Source organism: Argopecten irradians, chromosome 12, assembly GCF_041381155.1.
Source record: "Argopecten irradians isolate NY chromosome 12, Ai_NY, whole genome shotgun sequence".
NCBI lineage: Eukaryota > Metazoa > Mollusca > Bivalvia > Pectinida > Pectinidae > Argopecten > Argopecten irradians.
The window spans coordinates 24,886,043-24,903,658 of record NC_091145.1 but is presented as its reverse complement, the minus strand read 5'-3'; the positions used below and the strand labels follow the sequence as shown (position 1 = coordinate 24,903,658).

Below are 17,616 nucleotides of genomic sequence, written 5' to 3'. Positions count from 1 at the left end.
GTCCACATATATTGATTGTTTCTCCTCAAATGTGTATTATTCTTCGTTTACAGCTTTTGATAAAGGTGTAATGATCAGGCAGGAAATATTGAGTATTAATAGGGAGATGTATACATGGAGCACCATAGTGGGGTATTTTAACGTACCACCATGTATAACCACGATAATTACATGTAAATCACCTGAATAAAGTTCGGTATCAGTTAATGGTCCCTTCTCCAGCTGAAAACTTGCTCACAAATTCGTAGCTTATATTCCTATACAAAATAGATAAACACATATGAAAATATTATATATCTATGATATACATGAACGGAAATGTAAAATTTCTGCTTCTATACATCCTGAATATAACTGCAGTACCATAAATTTAATTATTAATTACCAGAGATTGGAATATGAAATATACAATATACACGATGTGAAGTTAACTCTTAAAAGAAATTAAATTATAATATCCTGTCGAGTCACCCCGTGTGAAATTTCTTAACTTCGTTTAGTACATGTGAAGAGCACGATGTAGCATGGCCCACTTTTCATTTGCTCTGCGAAATGCTAAACACAAAAAAAAAAAAACCGTCAATTTTCTAGCAATATCATTTACCGTACAGTCGGTTATTTATGCGGGTCGACTTTTCTTGATTTAAAGTAGTTTTAAATTTTTGCGTTATGGCTTCCATCATGTAAATGATTCGACCATTTCTCAATGGATCTGCATGGATAAAATGTTTTCCGATATCGCGAAACTATCATCCCCGCGAAAATAACTGGCGACATGATATTTGCTTCGTGTAGCAATTGGGGTTTGTTTGTTGTTGTTCTGATATTTGTTGATGTCTACAAGAATAACCTATTAGTATCGAGTTTCACGTGCCAGTGCCAATGAGGACTCCTTGATATATATAGACTAAGGAATACCGACTGTTATAACGCTTCTCTATTATTAAGATATACAGACAAAGAATCTTACGATAACCTTTGATTTTTGCTCATTGTTGTATACCGTGTTTCGGTTTGTTGGTTTTTTAAATTACAAAATACAAGCACTCATTCATTGATTATAAATTCGTTAAGATTTTAACGCTAGATATATCTCTGAGATTCGTATCGCGATCACGATATTTTACGTGAACAAACTATGAAGCACGCTATATACGAGTACACGTATCTGTCATATATAGTACTCTATAATGGTCGATACTCGTACAATCGTCTGATTTGTTTTATCATATTTGAAAAAAAGTCCGTGGAAGGTGTACATGTGCAAAACTAAACGTAACTTACAAATGCATTCTTGAAATACATTGATTAATCGTGTGGCCTAAAATATGCATACATACGATCAAAACTACCATGTATACTACGTGTGTACACAACTCATCCACAGAGAATATTAACAGTGTTATCGTGGCAGTGTATCCTGTAGGATATGTCTTTTGTAAACAAAAGGCCAGCATGTAAACACCACTTAAACATGGATAACACGGCCAATGTTTGGTTAGGATATTAACATAAATTATGACTTAGATTGAATAATACCTGTCTATCAATTGTGTTACCAATATGTACTGATGATACCGTGTGTCGATGACATTGGAGACATACATCTCGTCATTGTCTCTGCCTACCAACCTGATCACCATGGCTGGGAATTTACCTACTATTTTTGCTTTGATATTATCCGCTGGATGCTGTGGAATACTGATGGCTATGTACTTTACCAATCAACCCATACGACGACCAGATATAGGTATGTGGAACAGAGAAAATATTATCCATCAAAAGAAGAAAATGAATTTTGAAATGAATTTACATATTATTTCATATTCTATTATATGTCTTTTCCTAAATATGGGAGATGTTTTTAACATCCATAACCCCTCCATAACTTCCTTCATCGAAGAATTTTAAACTTTGAATCTTTCTTATCAGCTGTTTATACCAAAGGCAGAGGGGGGTACATGTAAAATGGGGTTTACTTCAAAGGTTGAATTTATCATCAAAATGCTTAATAATGCATTTTGAACCTATTATTATGTTAATTAGGATCTGGAAATCGAATAAGTATTGGAATGAGAAACTAGAATTCGACTTCATGGAGGGTTTTTTTCGTTATGAATTGGTGTTACACTATATTAAGCCTTCATCTTTAAAAATGCACAAGGGTTAAGAAGAAAAAATAAACATTTATATCACTGTCTTAAATACAAAACGTTAGTAAAGTGTACTTTTGTTTCTGTCTACTTCAGTTGTTTGTCCTCCAGTGTCAAGTGACTTTGTTCACACTCGAAAGGTTTTTCGGTCCACCCGGAAGATATCGAACGTGCTTATTATTACTCATCCACGAAGTGGTTCGACCTTTACCGGTGACATCATTCAAAAGTCAAAGGACAGCTTCTATGCGTTTGAGCCACTCAGATTTGTAGCTGAGTCTATGGAACTTGGACAACCTGTAGTTTTTCTCAACGGCTCCCGACGGTATGATCTGTAGACTCTTCTAGAATTCATTGTTAAAGATGATTTTAAAGAGGTTGTATCTCTATCCAATTCCGCTTATTTAAGCATCGTCTTACAATTTTTCGATGTTTATTGTTAGATGTACGGTTAAACGCCCCTCGGAAATACACTGAACCCCACCTATTTCTATCAATATCATCCGACAATATCTTGTCACAATAAAACATTGTTTGATATTGTTTTCTGCAAATGCATCATTTGCTAGTTTCGGACAATACCATCGCCTTACATCTTAGGATGACGATCATCAGAGTCTTCTCAAACTATTTACTCCGAAGATTCGAAGCTAATCCCAAATGTGACTATTAGTTATGCTATCATTTACTTCTGGTTGTCACTAGTAACTGGTTATTCCTACATTCCTATATAAATATATATACGTGTTTGTCATGAAATTATGATTTTTTTTTGTTTAATTCTATGTTTCCCTTTCAGTGTGTATAATTATACCCAAGACGCGGCCTGGGTCGAGGCAGACTTACTATACAGATGGTTTACATGTGACTTTTGTCGTATCAACCTCAAAGACTTACAAAGCAAGTTCATCGGGTCATTCTCCACCAATCTACACAACTATGCCCGTTGTCTCAAAAGATACAATGTCTACCCAATGTCACGTTGTATAATGCATCTTCAAAGGACTTGTGAAAAAGCAAAAGTTCGATCAGTTAAAACTGTCCGCTTGCTGAATTTGGAATCTGTCCCTATTCTCTTGAAAATGATTCCCGATTTGAAAGTGATTTACTTAGTGAGGGATCCGAGAGGAAGGCTTGCCTCCCAAGCTGCTTTAGATCCAAAGGAATGGAACATTGTTCAAAGGAAAGCAAAAGACATGTGTTCACAGTTATACGAAGAATTCAACCATCTGATAGAAATAGAAAAATATAACACAAATAGGCTAAAATTTATTATTTATGAAAAAATTGCATTGGACCCAATACAAATGTCAAAACGCATGTTCATGTTTTTGGATATGAATTTTAGCATAAACGAAGAACTGTTTGTTAAGAGCATTACTCGCGCCGCTTTTGATAAATCTGGTTGCTATTGGTGTACAAAACGAACGAACTCCAATGAAACGGCCACCAGGTGGCGAAAAACAATAGACTTCGGCTACGTTAAGACTATAGATTTTGAATGCATTGAGGCATATAATGCACTAGGCTATACTGAATTTACAGATGAAAGTCACCTTCGGAATATGTCAGTTTCGTTGACGAAGGAGGCATATAACCAGAGGATATTTTTATAATCTTGAATAAAAGGTGTACCTATTGACAGAAATATATGTTTCTGCTATTGACGAGGTCTTTTTTTTAAACTTTTATCGACTCGCTACCTTTCCAAACTGGCTTTTGATTTTTTAAATGGAAATGTAAACCGAGATTAATTCGTAGAATCGTCTAAGTTATTTGCCATTAATACAACACTTCTTTCTTAACAATTTAAATAAGACAAATCAAATGTTAATGTCTTATAACATATAACATATTATGTATTCGGTCGTCGTACTAATTACCGCGCGTTAGTTGAGTATCATTGCAACGAATCTCACTGTCAACATAGATTACACAGGGACACCTGTATTTGTTTGGTGTTGTAACCCAATTTCAAGACATCGATATTTTTATAACATTATTTTTAAGATACTTTTACAATTGTACATAGATACCATAATTTTTCTTTGATTACCCTGGTATAAGTTTAATCCATTGCCTCTAAACAGGCAGTAGTTTTGTTTTGTTAGTTACTTATTTATTTTTGTTTTGTTTTCTTACTTATTTATTTTTGCTGTTTTGTTCTTATTATTTTGACTATAACATTTGAAGTTAATATGTTGTTACATGTCTATATTTCTATAAAAAGAGTAATAAACTATTATTCGTAAGCATTATTTGCTGTAAAATCCGGATCTGGAGAATATCGGAACCATACTCCATGTATTATTCAACTTCCGGTAAGATAACTCTAGGCATTTCAATAATCAAACATGTAGTGTGAGTTAATAGTGGTCTTTGGATTTTGACTTCACGTATGTATTTTATGTATACTTGTATATGTCACCTTCTTTTTTCTGTCTATCTCCTATGTTGTACCTCTCTCTCTGTTCTGGGGATGGTTATATTTGATTCTAGTACTTTTCTTTCTCATTGTAGATAACATTTCAATAATATCAGCAAACTGTCGGGGCATTGGAGAAAAAAGCAAGCGTGCTGATTTGTTTTCGTATTTAAGATCAATGCAATATAACATCATATGTTTACAAGACACACATTTTACTGAGGAAAATGAGCATATGATTAGAAATGAATGGGGCTATCAGTGTCTTTTTAACTCATACAAATCTAATTCTAGGGGTGTTGCCATCTTATTTAAAAATAATTTTGAATTCAAAATTTTTAAAGAAAGAAAAGGGCCCAATGGAAATTTTATTGCGGTTGAAATATGTGTAGAAAATTTTAAGATAACACTTATTAACTTGTACGGCCCAAATGAAGATAACCCATTTTTCTATAATCTTGTATCTGAAACAATTGATGATTTGACAATAAAAATGTTATAATCTGTGGTGACTTTAATTTGGTTTTGGACCCTAGTAAAGACTATGACAATAGTTATAAACATATAAATAATTCTAAAGCCAGGGATAAAGTTTTAGAAATCATTGACAATTTTTCATTAATAGACATATTTAGAGAGCATCATGAAACCTTAAAAAGATACACCTGGAGGAGAACTAATCCCAGGAAACAGGCACGATTAGATTATTTCCTTGTGTCAGAAAATTTAATTTCTAATACAGTTCAATCAAGTATAGAGGCAGAATATAGATCAGATCATTCATTCCCATCCATTTCACTTAAACTAACTGAGTTTAAAACAGGTAAAGGCATTTGGAAATTCAATAACAGCAGAACATTCAAGAACTTGAGTCACAACAAAATATTGATCTAGCTTTATTGGACTCTAAAAAGAAAGAATTAGAAAAAATCAGAGAGCATAGAATAAAGGGTAGCATAACCAGATAAAGAGCCAAATGGGTCGAAGAAGTTGAGAAATCGACTAGGTATTTTTTAAACTTAGAAAACAGTAACTTCACATCAAAAATAATTCCAAAACTTGAACTAGACGATGGAAGTGTAATTTCAAAACAAGAAGATGTCTTAAATGAAGTTCGTAATTTTTATGAAAAACTTTATAGCAATGAGAGTGAAGTTGAAAATGTAAATTTGCATGATTTATTAAAAGATTATGATATTTGTAAAATAGATATACAAGACGCTCATAAATTAGAAGGTCCTATTACATTAGAAGAAGCAGGCAAAACTTTAAATAGTATGAAAAACAATAAAAGTCCTGGTATTGATGGCTTTACAGGTGGATTTTTTAAATGCTTTTGGAAATTTTTGGGAATTTTTGTGGTAAGATGTATTAATTTTGGCTTAGAAAGGTGAACTCTCAGTTTCTCAACGTCGTGGGACTATAACTTGTATACCGAAGGGTGATAAACCTAGGCATTTCATAAAAAAATGGAGACCAATCACTCTTCTTACTGTTATATATAAAATTGCTTCAGGAACTATTACTCGAAGAATAAAAGCTGTCTTACACAAAATTATTGATAGGGATCAAACAGGTTTTATTGCAGGTCGTTATATCGGGGAAAATACACGTTTAATTTATGATTTAATGAAGTATACAGAAGAAAATGATATACTGGGTATGTTATTAATGATAGATTTTCAAAAAGCCTTTGATTCAGTTTCTTGGAATTTCATCGAAAGTGTTTTAAAATTCTTTGGATTTGGATTTGATATTCGAAAATGGATAAGTGTGTTTCATAAAAATGCCAGTGCTACAATCATTCAGGGTGGGAACCTATCATCATTCTTCAATGTAGAACGAGGCTGCCGTCAGGGCGACCCTATCGCCCCATATATTTTTATCCTCTGCGCTGAAATTTTGGCTATTAAACTGCGAAACAATAAAAATGTAAAAGGTATTGAAGTAAATAGTTTACCAATCTTACTGTCACAATACGCGGATGATACCTCTTTAGCTTTAGATGGTTCTGAAAGATCACTAAAAGAATCAGTCAACGAACTTAATTCATATGCTAAAATTTCTGGTCTTAAAATTAATGTTACCAAAACACAGGTAGTCTGAATTGGTAGCAAAAAATTTAGTAAGCATAAATTCACACTTTTAGGCATAGACTTCCACGTAAATTTACATGAAATACCCAAATTGAATTTTGATAAAAAACTAATTAAACTAAAGTCATTGATAAAGGCCCGGAAAAGAAGGAGTTTAACTCCTATTGGCAGAATTCATATTATCAAATCTCTTCTTATTTCACAGTTCAATCATCTCTTTATTGCACTTCCGAATCCGGATGAACAATTTCTTTCAACAGTAAATTCTATTCTTTTTGAATTCCTTTGGAACAGTAAAACAGATAAAGTTAAAAGAGAAGTTGTCATCCAAGACTATTTAAATGGTGGCTTAAAAATGATCGATTTAAAAGCATTTATAGACTCATTAAAGTTGTCTTGGATTCGAAGGCTTCTTCAGACCGCATCTAAATGGAAACTTATTTTGAAAAACTATGTGAATATTGATTGACTTGTTAATTGCGGCAATGATTATGTGCAGAAATGTCTTAAAAATTGCAGTAATCCTTTCTGGGTAGATGTTTTTAAAGCCTGGTTCCATTTGAATTCTTTAATTGAAAAAAATAGTCATATTGATAATTCTGTGTTGAAATATCCACTGTGGTTCAATGAAAATATACTTATTGGCCTCAAAACAGTCTTTTTAAAAAAATTCTGATTATAAACGACTTAATATCAGACCATAATACTGGACGTTTTTACAATTTCCAGGAAATCATTCGTATATATAAAGTAAAATCTAATTTCCTTCAGTATCACAGCAGTTAAAAAGTTCGTATCATCCAATGAAATCACTAAAAGTAAAGTACCATATCCATACATACCAATAAACATTGAAATATTCTTGAGAAATCGAAATGGTGCTAAAGACTTTTATGATATTTTCATCAAGAGTAATACTGAGCCAACTTGTAAAAAGAAGTGGAATGAACTTTTTGATTTGGATGACACAGCATGGGCTATGATATACAAAGATCCGTTCACTGTTACAAAAAATACCAAGCTGCAGTGGCTTCAATACAGAATTAATCATCATATCCTAACTACTAACTCCTTTCTCTTCAAATCACATTTAGTTATATCGCCTTTATGTACTCTTTGTAATTCGGAGAATGAAACTTTCCAACATGTACTGTGGGAATGTGGTGAAGTAAAAAAAAATACTTAAAAGCCTTAAAATTTTATTAGATGCTCTTTCTATCCCATTTTCTTTCAATAAGCAATCCTTTATTTTTGGTCTGATATCTGAAAACCTCGACAACTGTAAAGCTGAAAATGAAATTCTTCTCATTATAAAAGAATATATCTATAAAATGCGGTGTTTTCAGAAGTCACTTACCATAAATGGGCTGATTTGTTCTTTGAAACAATTTTACAATTTGCAAAAATATATTGCAAACAGTAAAGGTGATTTGGAAAAGGAAAAATTTGAAAAAGAATGGGAAACATGGGGAAAATTTTCTAAATTATAGTAGATATTCGTCTCTTGGACTCTCCTAAAACCACTCTCCAATGCTACCACAGTGTTGCTGATCCATCTTTTAAGAATAAGCAGATGTTTTTATTCATATATCATCAAGTTAAATTTGTATAAATTACCATTGATAGTACCATCCTCTTTCTACCTTCCTACTCATCCCAGGTCTACCCCTCAAGCTCCCCTTCCATACCCCACACTTTTTCTTCTTCTTTTTCTCTCTCTCTCTCTCTCTCTTTCCTCTCTATACTCTATTATTCACCCAAAGAAATGTAATTAAAGGAGTAAGAAATGATACTTTTACTTTATAAATTATATATAATTACCTCTCACTAATGGAAAAGGAAAGCAATAGATAGGTGAGGCACCCTCGTCAGCCAATATATACATTGTCTGGAATCTAACTGTAGTTGAGAGGTAAAATTGTGTGTCCATGTGTTTATTCATATTAATATTCTACACAACTGTACTGTACAAACAAATATACCAGTATTCATGTGCTTCTTAAAACAGGGTTCAAGTAGTCAAGAAAAGGCAAATTAAATCAGGACATTTCATATTTATACAAACCTTTTTGAATGATAGTTAGTTCCATTATAGTCCAAAAATTAACATTTGTTTACCATGAACTCTATCTCAGACCATCTGAAACTTTACAGCTTAAAATACCTCAATCAAAAATAGGCCTGAGATTACAAATGCAGTATTATGAATTTTCCAGTTTTCTTGCTTTTACTTATTTTTTTTCTGCTTGAACCCTGCAATTTTATAACGTGCCTTTTGAATTTAAATAAGTATGAAAGTTGCGAATGGATCCCCCCCTGTGTGAGGGCAACTTATTGTATCATTTCCCTCTTATGATTAATAAAAATCTTTTTTAAACAATAAAAAAAAATTAAGAAACTTTTATTTTTGTTTCGTAAAGGTGGTGTAAAGGTGGCCTTTAAGTCAAAATTAACTACCACCCATTGCAATATTTAAATAAACTTCAGATAAAATGCTTTGTTGATTGTACTGTCATAACTTGAACCTACTCCCCATCACCCAATCGAATGTCCTCGGAAGTTTAGTAGTAACATATGTGTCCCACCACCAACTACGTCGCACAAACACATTTTCCTCTCGTACAAAAACATATATTGATTTTGTTAATGCATTATCCCTTCATGCATTACGACAAGAAATCAAGCACATCTATTTGTTGTACATCTTAAACAAAATAAACAATCTGTTACGTTCCTGTAACACATTTATTGTAAGCCCTCAAGGTTTCACTTTAGCGAATAGACTAAGCAAAATTCGTCAGCTTGTAAATTCCGAGGCTGTGTGTGAAAAAGTTGACTAGTTGAGTAAGACTTTTTGGTATCATAAAGTATAGCATATTTACTTTAAATCAAGACAATCGCTGTTGAGATTTTTTTATCTAGTTAATGTTAATAAATATCACTTAATAACTAAAAAACTGTAATATTTTTTTTACTGAAGTTAAATCTAAAACAAATCCTAACTACATTTGTATGGTAGATCTATGAGATTAGTTTCAAGCAAAGTACTTAGTCGTTCAAATATTGCAACCTGAATATTGCCATGATCAAATGTTTCAGTGGACAGAAACAATACCTTTACTCTAACAATACATTTACGCTATTCCCATATCAAGCTACTATCGGTAATGTGTATTCAACTCTATCATTGTGTCATTATAGTCTGTATACTAACAAGTTGAAACTATCCGAAGCTTGATGTGACATTAATATTGCTGCCATCTATTACCTACGACGACTTTGATTACCTGGAGTTAGATGAAGACTAAATATGTGTTATCCTAGGTATGGCTGGAGACACCAGACTGGGGACGTTCATCAACTGTTTCCTGATCATGACCCTTTTAACATTGATACTACTGGCCTCAATGTTCGCGACTGTTTTACAATACAAACCGAGATATATTTATAAGGAGACGTCTGGGGTTAAACCGAGGCAAACACATGGTAAATATAATGGTCAGTAATTAGTATGGCAGACCTCTGGTGTAGTTATACTATACACGTGATATTAACCCATATTGGTTATAAACTCGTGCCATTATATGTATGTTATAGGTAAGGTTTATAAGATATATAGTAATGTGAGGAACTTATATTCCAAAAATAATTTTGCGTAAACATATGCTTTAGATATATTGTGTATATCGAGTTCTATTGGTTGCTAAGGTTATGTTGCATTTGATTTGATTTTTCTTAATGATTTAAATAGTACTGCATTTGATTAGGTACTGGGTTTTATTAACACCTTCCTGTTCGGATGTACACATTAAACATCAAATCATTTTATTTACTGTTAACCGTTTTCATATGGATGCTGTCGATCAATTGTGAGAAGGATTATTGTAAATGATATTTATAAATATAAACCAAATTCTTTATATATTTCATTACAGGCTGTTATTACAAAATTGATTTGTAATCTGTTTTCTGTTTTTTTTAACTATATAGCAGAATCATCCATGATATTATTTATCTCTTCCTCCGAATTCTTTATATATTTCATTACAGGCTGTTATTACAAAATTGATTTGTAATCTGTTTTCTTTTTTAAAAAACTATATAGCAGAGTCATCCATGATATTATTAACTCTGCCTCCGACATCCCTTCAGTTTTCATTTGGTTGTGTAAAATAGTGGAAATGACGGATCTGACTTGTAATCAGTATGACTTATATGTTTATGGAGTTATAAACCATAATACTACTAGTATATAATCTATATTTTACATATTAACCACAAGATTACTTGTATATAAAATCTTTATAACGATTTTTTTCCCAATAACTGTCAAGTTTCCAATAATATTACAGTATAAATAATATCTAATTTATCTTAAAAACAGTTTATATGTTATCATCGGATTATAGGCTCTGATTCTGATACTAGAGTCAACATTTTAATGCAAACAGATTAAGAGAGCATTATAAGGTATATGCATATGTACAATGTACATGTATATACCCATAATTAAAATTCACCGGTCGTCACTCACAAAAAAGGCTGTTTGAATTTACGGACCATAACATGTATTACAAATAGTTCGTATGTCAATCTATTACGAATAGCTCTATATTCATCCTATCCTAAGTCTATTTCAAAACGGATCCAGAGCACCTGTTAATTTGTGCACGAGATCTACATGTGCATGTACACGTACGTACAATAGAACCATGCCTATCACGACATACGTACATTGCACACGTATTACCTACGTGTGCTGTACCTGCTACTAGTCCCGCTATTTCACACATTTTGAAGTAAACAAGTTGAAATCCATCCGTTTCATAAAAAGTTTGATGATTGAACTGGTTTCAACGACGTCTAAACCTAACATTAGGTCTAATGCTTCAAAACTTGATGAAAGTTTATTATGCATCGTTTCTATGGACGCTCAAGGGACAATACTCTAGATTGATTTTCTATACATGTACAAAATTTGAAGTACTTTCACAGATGCTTTAGCTTAAGGATTTTTTTCAGTGGTAATAACAACCTATGGAGTTTCCTGGGCCGCAGCGTTGACCTTCCGAGGTCAGAATCACGTAATCTCGCATTTAGCATCCCATAATATGAAGGCGATGCTATTTTCAGATCTCACACTAGTAAATTACATAGAGTATTTTGAGTAGTTTCGTTAAATATTATATCTGTAATATTCAGCAGCATTATATATATTTCGATTTAATTTAGATAAACAATCATCCAATGTGCTTCTCCAGGATTATGATCATGACGTTACGATAAACGTAAATGAAACGTTACGTTTGTTTTTGAGTAAAACGTAATGTTTTTGAGTAGGTTAAAGTAAAATCGCGATAATTTCGATTAAAGAAAACCAATTTTCAAATCTAAAGCTGATATGTAAAGGATTTTATCTGTGGCATTAACACACCGTATTTTCATGAAGTTATAATCTAAACTGATATATATATTCCATCTCCGAATACATAAAACCGCTAATTTTTAACTAAAAACATCGCATGTGTTTTTCATTTGAGAAAATTTTCTATAAAGTAATAAAATAAAGACATATGAATAACACCTTTTTCTTGCTAACAATCTAAGCTTTTCAGTGACATATGTCATAACAACACTTCGATATCTTATATCCACTTTCCGAGCGGTTTATTCACGAATAACGTTGGCAAATTTAACGGCATTTTCGGTACTTTTTAACGGACATTTTGTCGACGGAAACCTACAGGGGACTAATTCATTCTAGCAAACAAACTTGTGAAATTTATATGACACGAAAAAGAGAAACCACTGATTCCGTTGATATAAATATTTCGTTTCTACGAGGCATATAAAGGTTAATCTGCCGCCTTCGAACTTGGTCGATGACGTTATCAAAGTCAAATCGGTACAAATGTACCGATGCGAACGGGAAGGTGTTAATTAATTAGGTTATGTTGCATTTTATTTAGTGCTAGGCTTTCTTAATTACTTGGGTTATGTTCAATCGGATCATGTATCTAAAATGTCTAAACCAACGAGTCAACCCAGAGAAATCGGGGAAATCGGGTGAGTTGGCAATATTGTGTTGCAATTTATTGAGTTTTCTTAATTACTGCATTTGGTGAGGTATCTTGTGTAATTCTTTGAATAAACAACAATTTGTCATACAGTAAATGCAATGTAAAATTATTAAGTTTATGTTCTATTATTTTTCATTATGTACTGGGGTCTCTTAATTACTTGGGTAAGGTAGCGTTCTATTTGGTACTTGGTTTTTTTATTACTAAGGTTAAGCTGCATTTGGCTATATACTGGGCTCTATTGGCTGTTTAGGTTACACACAAAAATCACTTCTTTATGTGGGCTAGATTTGGGACTTTATCTGATCGAAACCAAAGTGGAATGACGGTAATTGATGTTTACTCTTTGCCAATGATTTTTTATTGTAACAGGCAAAAGTGAATTAAATCATAGCAAATTTGAAGAGATATTTTTCGAGTACAGTATAATTTGTCTGCGCAGATATATAAATATGATCTTATTTCAGTTAGGACTATCACTGCTCACGAACGTCGGATAAGAAGACTTCAATCAATTAGAAGGAAAGCTCTGGACATTCCTACTTGTCCACAAGTACTGATATTCACCCATCCCAGAAGTGGATCAACTCTGACAGGCCACATTATACAGCAAGTTCACGACAGCTTCTACGCATTTGAACCACTCCGATATCTTGCTGAATCATTGGAAAAGGGCGAACGAGTGACATACCTCAATAAAACGGAAAGGTAATAACAAGACAGTTTAGGACAGTGACCCAAAGATTCCATGCAGTATTTCTGCTTCTTTTATATTCATCTTAAGCACATCGTTTGGGGAAAATAATATTATTAGCATCTTAGTACATTATCGTTGCATAAATACTATGGAAAATGGATTTTGAAATTGTTTTGCATTTAATATCATGTGTCAATGCAAGAAAAAAAAATCTGGTAAGGGACCGTGCTTGGTAATTGATTTCAACAAATTTTATTGCAAATACAAACAATCGCAATTTTTTTTTTAATTTTTAAAGGATTATGATATACTGTTGAATCTCTATTGTGGGTAAGATTATTTCATTTTTTTAGATTCTAAATGTTGAAATTCTCTGATATGGTTTGTATATTAATCTATATTTATCCTAAACGTTGAAATTGTCTGGAATGTTTTGCATATTTTTTAAGATACTAAATGTTGGAATTCCTTGAAATTGTTATTACTTTTTCAGATCCTACCAATCTAATGACACGATTTGGGTGAAGGCTGAAATACTTTACCGATGGTTTACCTGTGACTTTGAAAGAGTCAATATGAAAGACCTCAGCAGTATGTTCATCGGCGCATATTCCACCAACTTAGAGGAATATGCCACATGTTTACGGGTGATACGAAATCCTACCAAATCGATACCAGGGTGCTTCCCTTTATTGAAAGGACAATGCAAACGAGCCAAAGTCCGCCTGATAAAGACAGTTAGACTCGACATAGAGTCTGTGGAAATACTGTTACAGTTAATGCCGAACCTTAGAGTAATCTACCTAGTACGTGACCCAAGAGGTAAGCTGTCATCTCAAATGTCTTTGAGACCAGCTGACTGGGAAATTGTGACATTCCTGGCGAAAGATCTCTGTGTATTGCTAAATAAAGAAATCGAGGTTGTTTTAGAGTTAAGAGACACTTATCCTGAGAGATTGAAAGTATTAATCTACGAAAGATTAGCATTCGATCCAGTTGAATTCGCGAGAAGACTATTTGCTTTTATGGATTTAAGTTTTACAACCGAACTTAAACTTGTAGTGAAAAGTTTGACTATGACGAAAGGAGAGAATTCTGCGTGTTATTGGTGCGCAAAGCGAACCGATTCTTATTTAACAGCGAATAAATGGCGACAACGGGTTCTTTTTAAACATACCAAAAAGGTGGATACTGTGTGTTCAGCAGTTTATAAACATTTTGGATACAGGGTCTTACCCGATGAATCCATTCTTCGAAATCTATCTTATCCTTTGTTTGTAGAAACGAACATTACAAGTTCATTCTTGTAACAGCGCATAATATTTAATCATATTGAGAGATTTTTCAAAATTTAAAATATAGAAAAATAACTAGTAAGGTTCATTGTTTCTTTTCTGAAGGAATTTGAATATTTACCTCTAATTCCCCTATTGGGCCCCACTCTTTCTGCTCAAGAGGGTTAGAGCCAAAAATTATAGGAATTCTGTTAACCCCAAGGATGTTTCTGGGCCAAATTTGGTTAAAATCCAAGCAGAACTCTAAGACTAGTAGCGATTTATAGGATTTACCTAAATTTCCCTATTGGGCCCCGCCCCTCTTGCCCCCAGGGGGTCAGATCCAAAATTTATACAAGTTCTATTCCCCTTTCCCCAAGAATGTTTCTGGCCAAATTTGGTTTCAATCCATGCTGAACTCTAGGACAAGTAGCGATTTATAGGATTTACCTCTATTTCCCCTATTGGGCCCGCCCCTCCTGCCCCCGGGGGGTCAGAGCCAAAATTTATATAAGTTCTGTTCCTATTCCCCTAAGAAAGTTTCTGGCCAAATTTGGTTACAATCCATGCAGAACTCTAGGACAAGTAGCGATTTATAGGATTTACCTCTATTTCCCCTATTGGGCCCCGCCCCTCCTGTCCCCAGGGGGTCAGAGCAAAAATTTAAACAAGTTCTGTTCCCCTTCCCCCTAGGATGGTCCTGGCCAAATTTGGTTACAATCCATGCAGAACTCTAGAACAAGTAGCAATTTATAGGATTTACCTAAATTTCCCCTATTGGGCCCCGCCCCTCCTGTCCCCGGGGGGTCAGAGCCAAAATTTATACAAGTTCTATTCCCCTTCCCCCAAGGTTGTTTCTGGCCAAATTTGGTTACAATCTATGCAGAACTCTAGGACAAGTAGCGATTTATAGGATTTACCTCTATTTCCCCTATTGGGCCCTGCCCCTACTGTCCCCGGGGGTCAGAGCCAAAATTTATACAAGTTCTGTTCCCCTTCCCCCAAGGATGTTTCTGGCCAAATTTGGTTACAATCCATGCAGAACTCTAGGACAAGTAGCGATTTATAGGATTTACCTAAATTTCCCTTATTGGGCCCCGCCCCTCCTGTCCCTGGGGGGTCAGAGCCAAAATTTATACAAGTTCTGTTCCCCTTCCCCCAAGGATGTTTCTGGCCAAATTTGGTTACAATCCATGCAGAACACTAGGACAAGTAGTGATTTATAGGATTTACCTCTATTTCCCCTATTGGGCCTCGCCCCTCCTGTCCCTGGGGGTTCAGAGCCAAAATTTATACAAGTTCTATTCCCCTTCCCCCAAGGATGTTTCTGGCCAAATTTGGTTTCAATCCATGCTGAACTCTAGGACAAGTAGCGATTTATAGGATTTACCTTAATTTCCCCTATTGGGCCCCGCCCCTCCTGTCCCCGGGGGGTCAGAGCCAAAATTTATACAAGTTCTGTTCCCCTTCCCCCAAGGATGTTTCTGGCCAAATTTGGTTACAATCCATGCAGAACACTAGGACAAGTAGTGATTTATAGGATTTACCTCTATTTCCCCTATTGGGCCTCGCCCCTCCTGTCCCTGGGGGTTTAGAGCCAAAATTTATACAAGTTCTATTCCCCTTCCCCCAAGGATGTTTCTGGCCAAATTTGGTTTCAATCCATGCTGAACTCTAGGACAAGTAGCGATTTATAGGATTTACCTTAATTTCCCCTATTGGGCCCCGCCCCTCCTGTCCTCGGGGGGTCAGAGCCAAAATTTATACAAGTTCTGATTCCCTTCCCCCAATGATGTTTCTGGCCAAATTTGGTTACAATCCATGCAGAACTCTAGGACAAGTAGCGATTTATAGGATTTATCTAAATTTCCCTTATTGGGCCCCGCCCCTCCTGTCCCCGAGGGGTCAGAGCCAAAATTTATACAAGTTCTGTTCCCCTTCCCCCAAGGATGTTTCTGGCCAAATTTGGTAACAATCCATGCAGAACACTAGGACAAGTAGCGATTTATAGGATTTACCTCAATTTCCCCTATTGGGCCCCGCCCCTCCTGTCCCTGTGGGGTCAGAGCCAAAATTTATACAAGTTCTATTCCACTTCCCCCAAGGATGTGTCTGGCCAAATTTGGTTTCAATCCATGCAGAACTCTAGGACAAGTAGCGATTTATAGGATTTACCTCAATTTCCCCTATTGGGCCCCGCCCCTCCTGTCCCCGGGGGGTCAGAGCAAAAATTTAAACAAGTTCTGTTCCCCTCCCCCCAAGGGTGTTTCTGGCCAAATTTGGTTAAAATCCATGCAGAACTCTATGACTAGTAGCGATTTAAAGGAAATGTTGACGGACAGACGGACGACGGACGACGGACGACGGACGACGGACGGACGACGGACGACGGACGCCGCGCCATGACATAAGCTCACCGGCCCTTCGGGCCAGGTGAGCTATAAAGGAACGATGGACATAATCATATATTATCTTGGAATTCACTATTAATTATGTTTAGGTTATGAGATGAAATCAATGGCATTGCGAACTGTAAATAATTAATGTTACTTAAATGTATTTCTATGTTATTCCGATATTGTACAAGAGTTTACTCTCATATCTCCTCGGTTTATTTAGGGTACGCTAAGTTTTTTGTGTTTTATCTCCATAACAAATATACATTCAAGTTAATCCGTTTACTTGTAATTACAATCTAATAATGGACTCTATTCTCTTAGAAATCATAACGCTGCCAATCCAATGCGACTTCATAAACGGTGACATCATTTAAAGTTATGGACTGATAAGCCAATGAAAAATACTTGGCGGTAATGTTTCTTCACGTTAAGTGCAATCGAAACATCTCGGCCTCGTTAACATGTTATCCGCTCCAATTGAATCAGACAATC

General features: G+C 34.7%; 2 protein-coding genes across 4 annotated transcripts; both read left to right on the top strand.

Moving 5' to 3' along the window:
* The first annotated feature begins 1,160 nt into the window (after positions 1-1,160).
* LOC138336435 (carbohydrate sulfotransferase 3-like) lies at positions 1,161-4,238 on the top strand. The gene is made up of 3 exons (XM_069285939.1): positions 1,161-1,750; positions 2,250-2,478; positions 2,953-4,238. The coding sequence occupies exons 1-3, from the start codon at positions 1,588-1,590 to the stop codon at positions 3,767-3,769; spliced, it is 1,209 nt and encodes a 402-aa protein (XP_069142040.1). The 5' UTR covers positions 1,161-1,587; the 3' UTR covers positions 3,770-4,238.
* A 55-nt stretch (positions 4,239-4,293) lies between these two features.
* LOC138336433 (carbohydrate sulfotransferase 6-like) lies at positions 4,294-14,822 on the top strand. 3 transcript variants are annotated; one of them, XM_069285937.1, is made up of 4 exons: positions 4,294-4,549; positions 9,999-10,172; positions 13,222-13,462; positions 13,945-14,822. In XM_069285937.1, the coding sequence occupies exons 2-4, from the start codon at positions 10,001-10,003 to the stop codon at positions 14,759-14,761; spliced, it is 1,230 nt and encodes a 409-aa protein (XP_069142038.1). In that variant the 5' UTR covers positions 4,294-4,549; positions 9,999-10,000; the 3' UTR covers positions 14,762-14,822. The 3 variants fall into 3 exon arrangements, with proteins under 3 accessions (XP_069142038.1, XP_069142037.1, XP_069142039.1); XM_069285936.1 differs by lacking the exon at positions 4,294-4,549 and having other exon boundaries at positions 9,657-10,172; XM_069285938.1 differs by lacking the exon at positions 4,294-4,549 and having other exon boundaries at positions 9,660-10,160.
* The last annotated feature ends 2,794 nt before the right edge of the window (positions 14,823-17,616 follow it).

Excerpts from the sequence above, each read along its gene's own strand:
- LOC138336435 (XM_069285939.1), top strand. The coding sequence starts at position 1,588 with ATGACATTGGAGACATACATCTCGTCATTGTCTCTGCCTACCAACCTG. Across the intron at positions 1,751-2,249 it reads CATACGACGACCAGATATAG|TTGTTTGTCCTCCAGTGTCA; the intron begins GTATGTGGAACA and ends TGTCTACTTCAG. Across the intron at positions 2,479-2,952 it reads TTTCTCAACGGCTCCCGACG|TGTGTATAATTATACCCAAG; the intron begins GTATGATCTGTA and ends TTTCCCTTTCAG.
- LOC138336433 (XM_069285937.1), top strand. The coding sequence starts at position 10,001 with ATGGCTGGAGACACCAGACTGGGGACGTTCATCAACTGTTTCCTGATC. Across the intron at positions 10,173-13,221 it reads AACACATGGTAAATATAATG|TTAGGACTATCACTGCTCAC; the intron begins GTCAGTAATTAG and ends ATCTTATTTCAG. Across the intron at positions 13,463-13,944 it reads TACCTCAATAAAACGGAAAG|ATCCTACCAATCTAATGACA; the intron begins GTAATAACAAGA and ends TTACTTTTTCAG.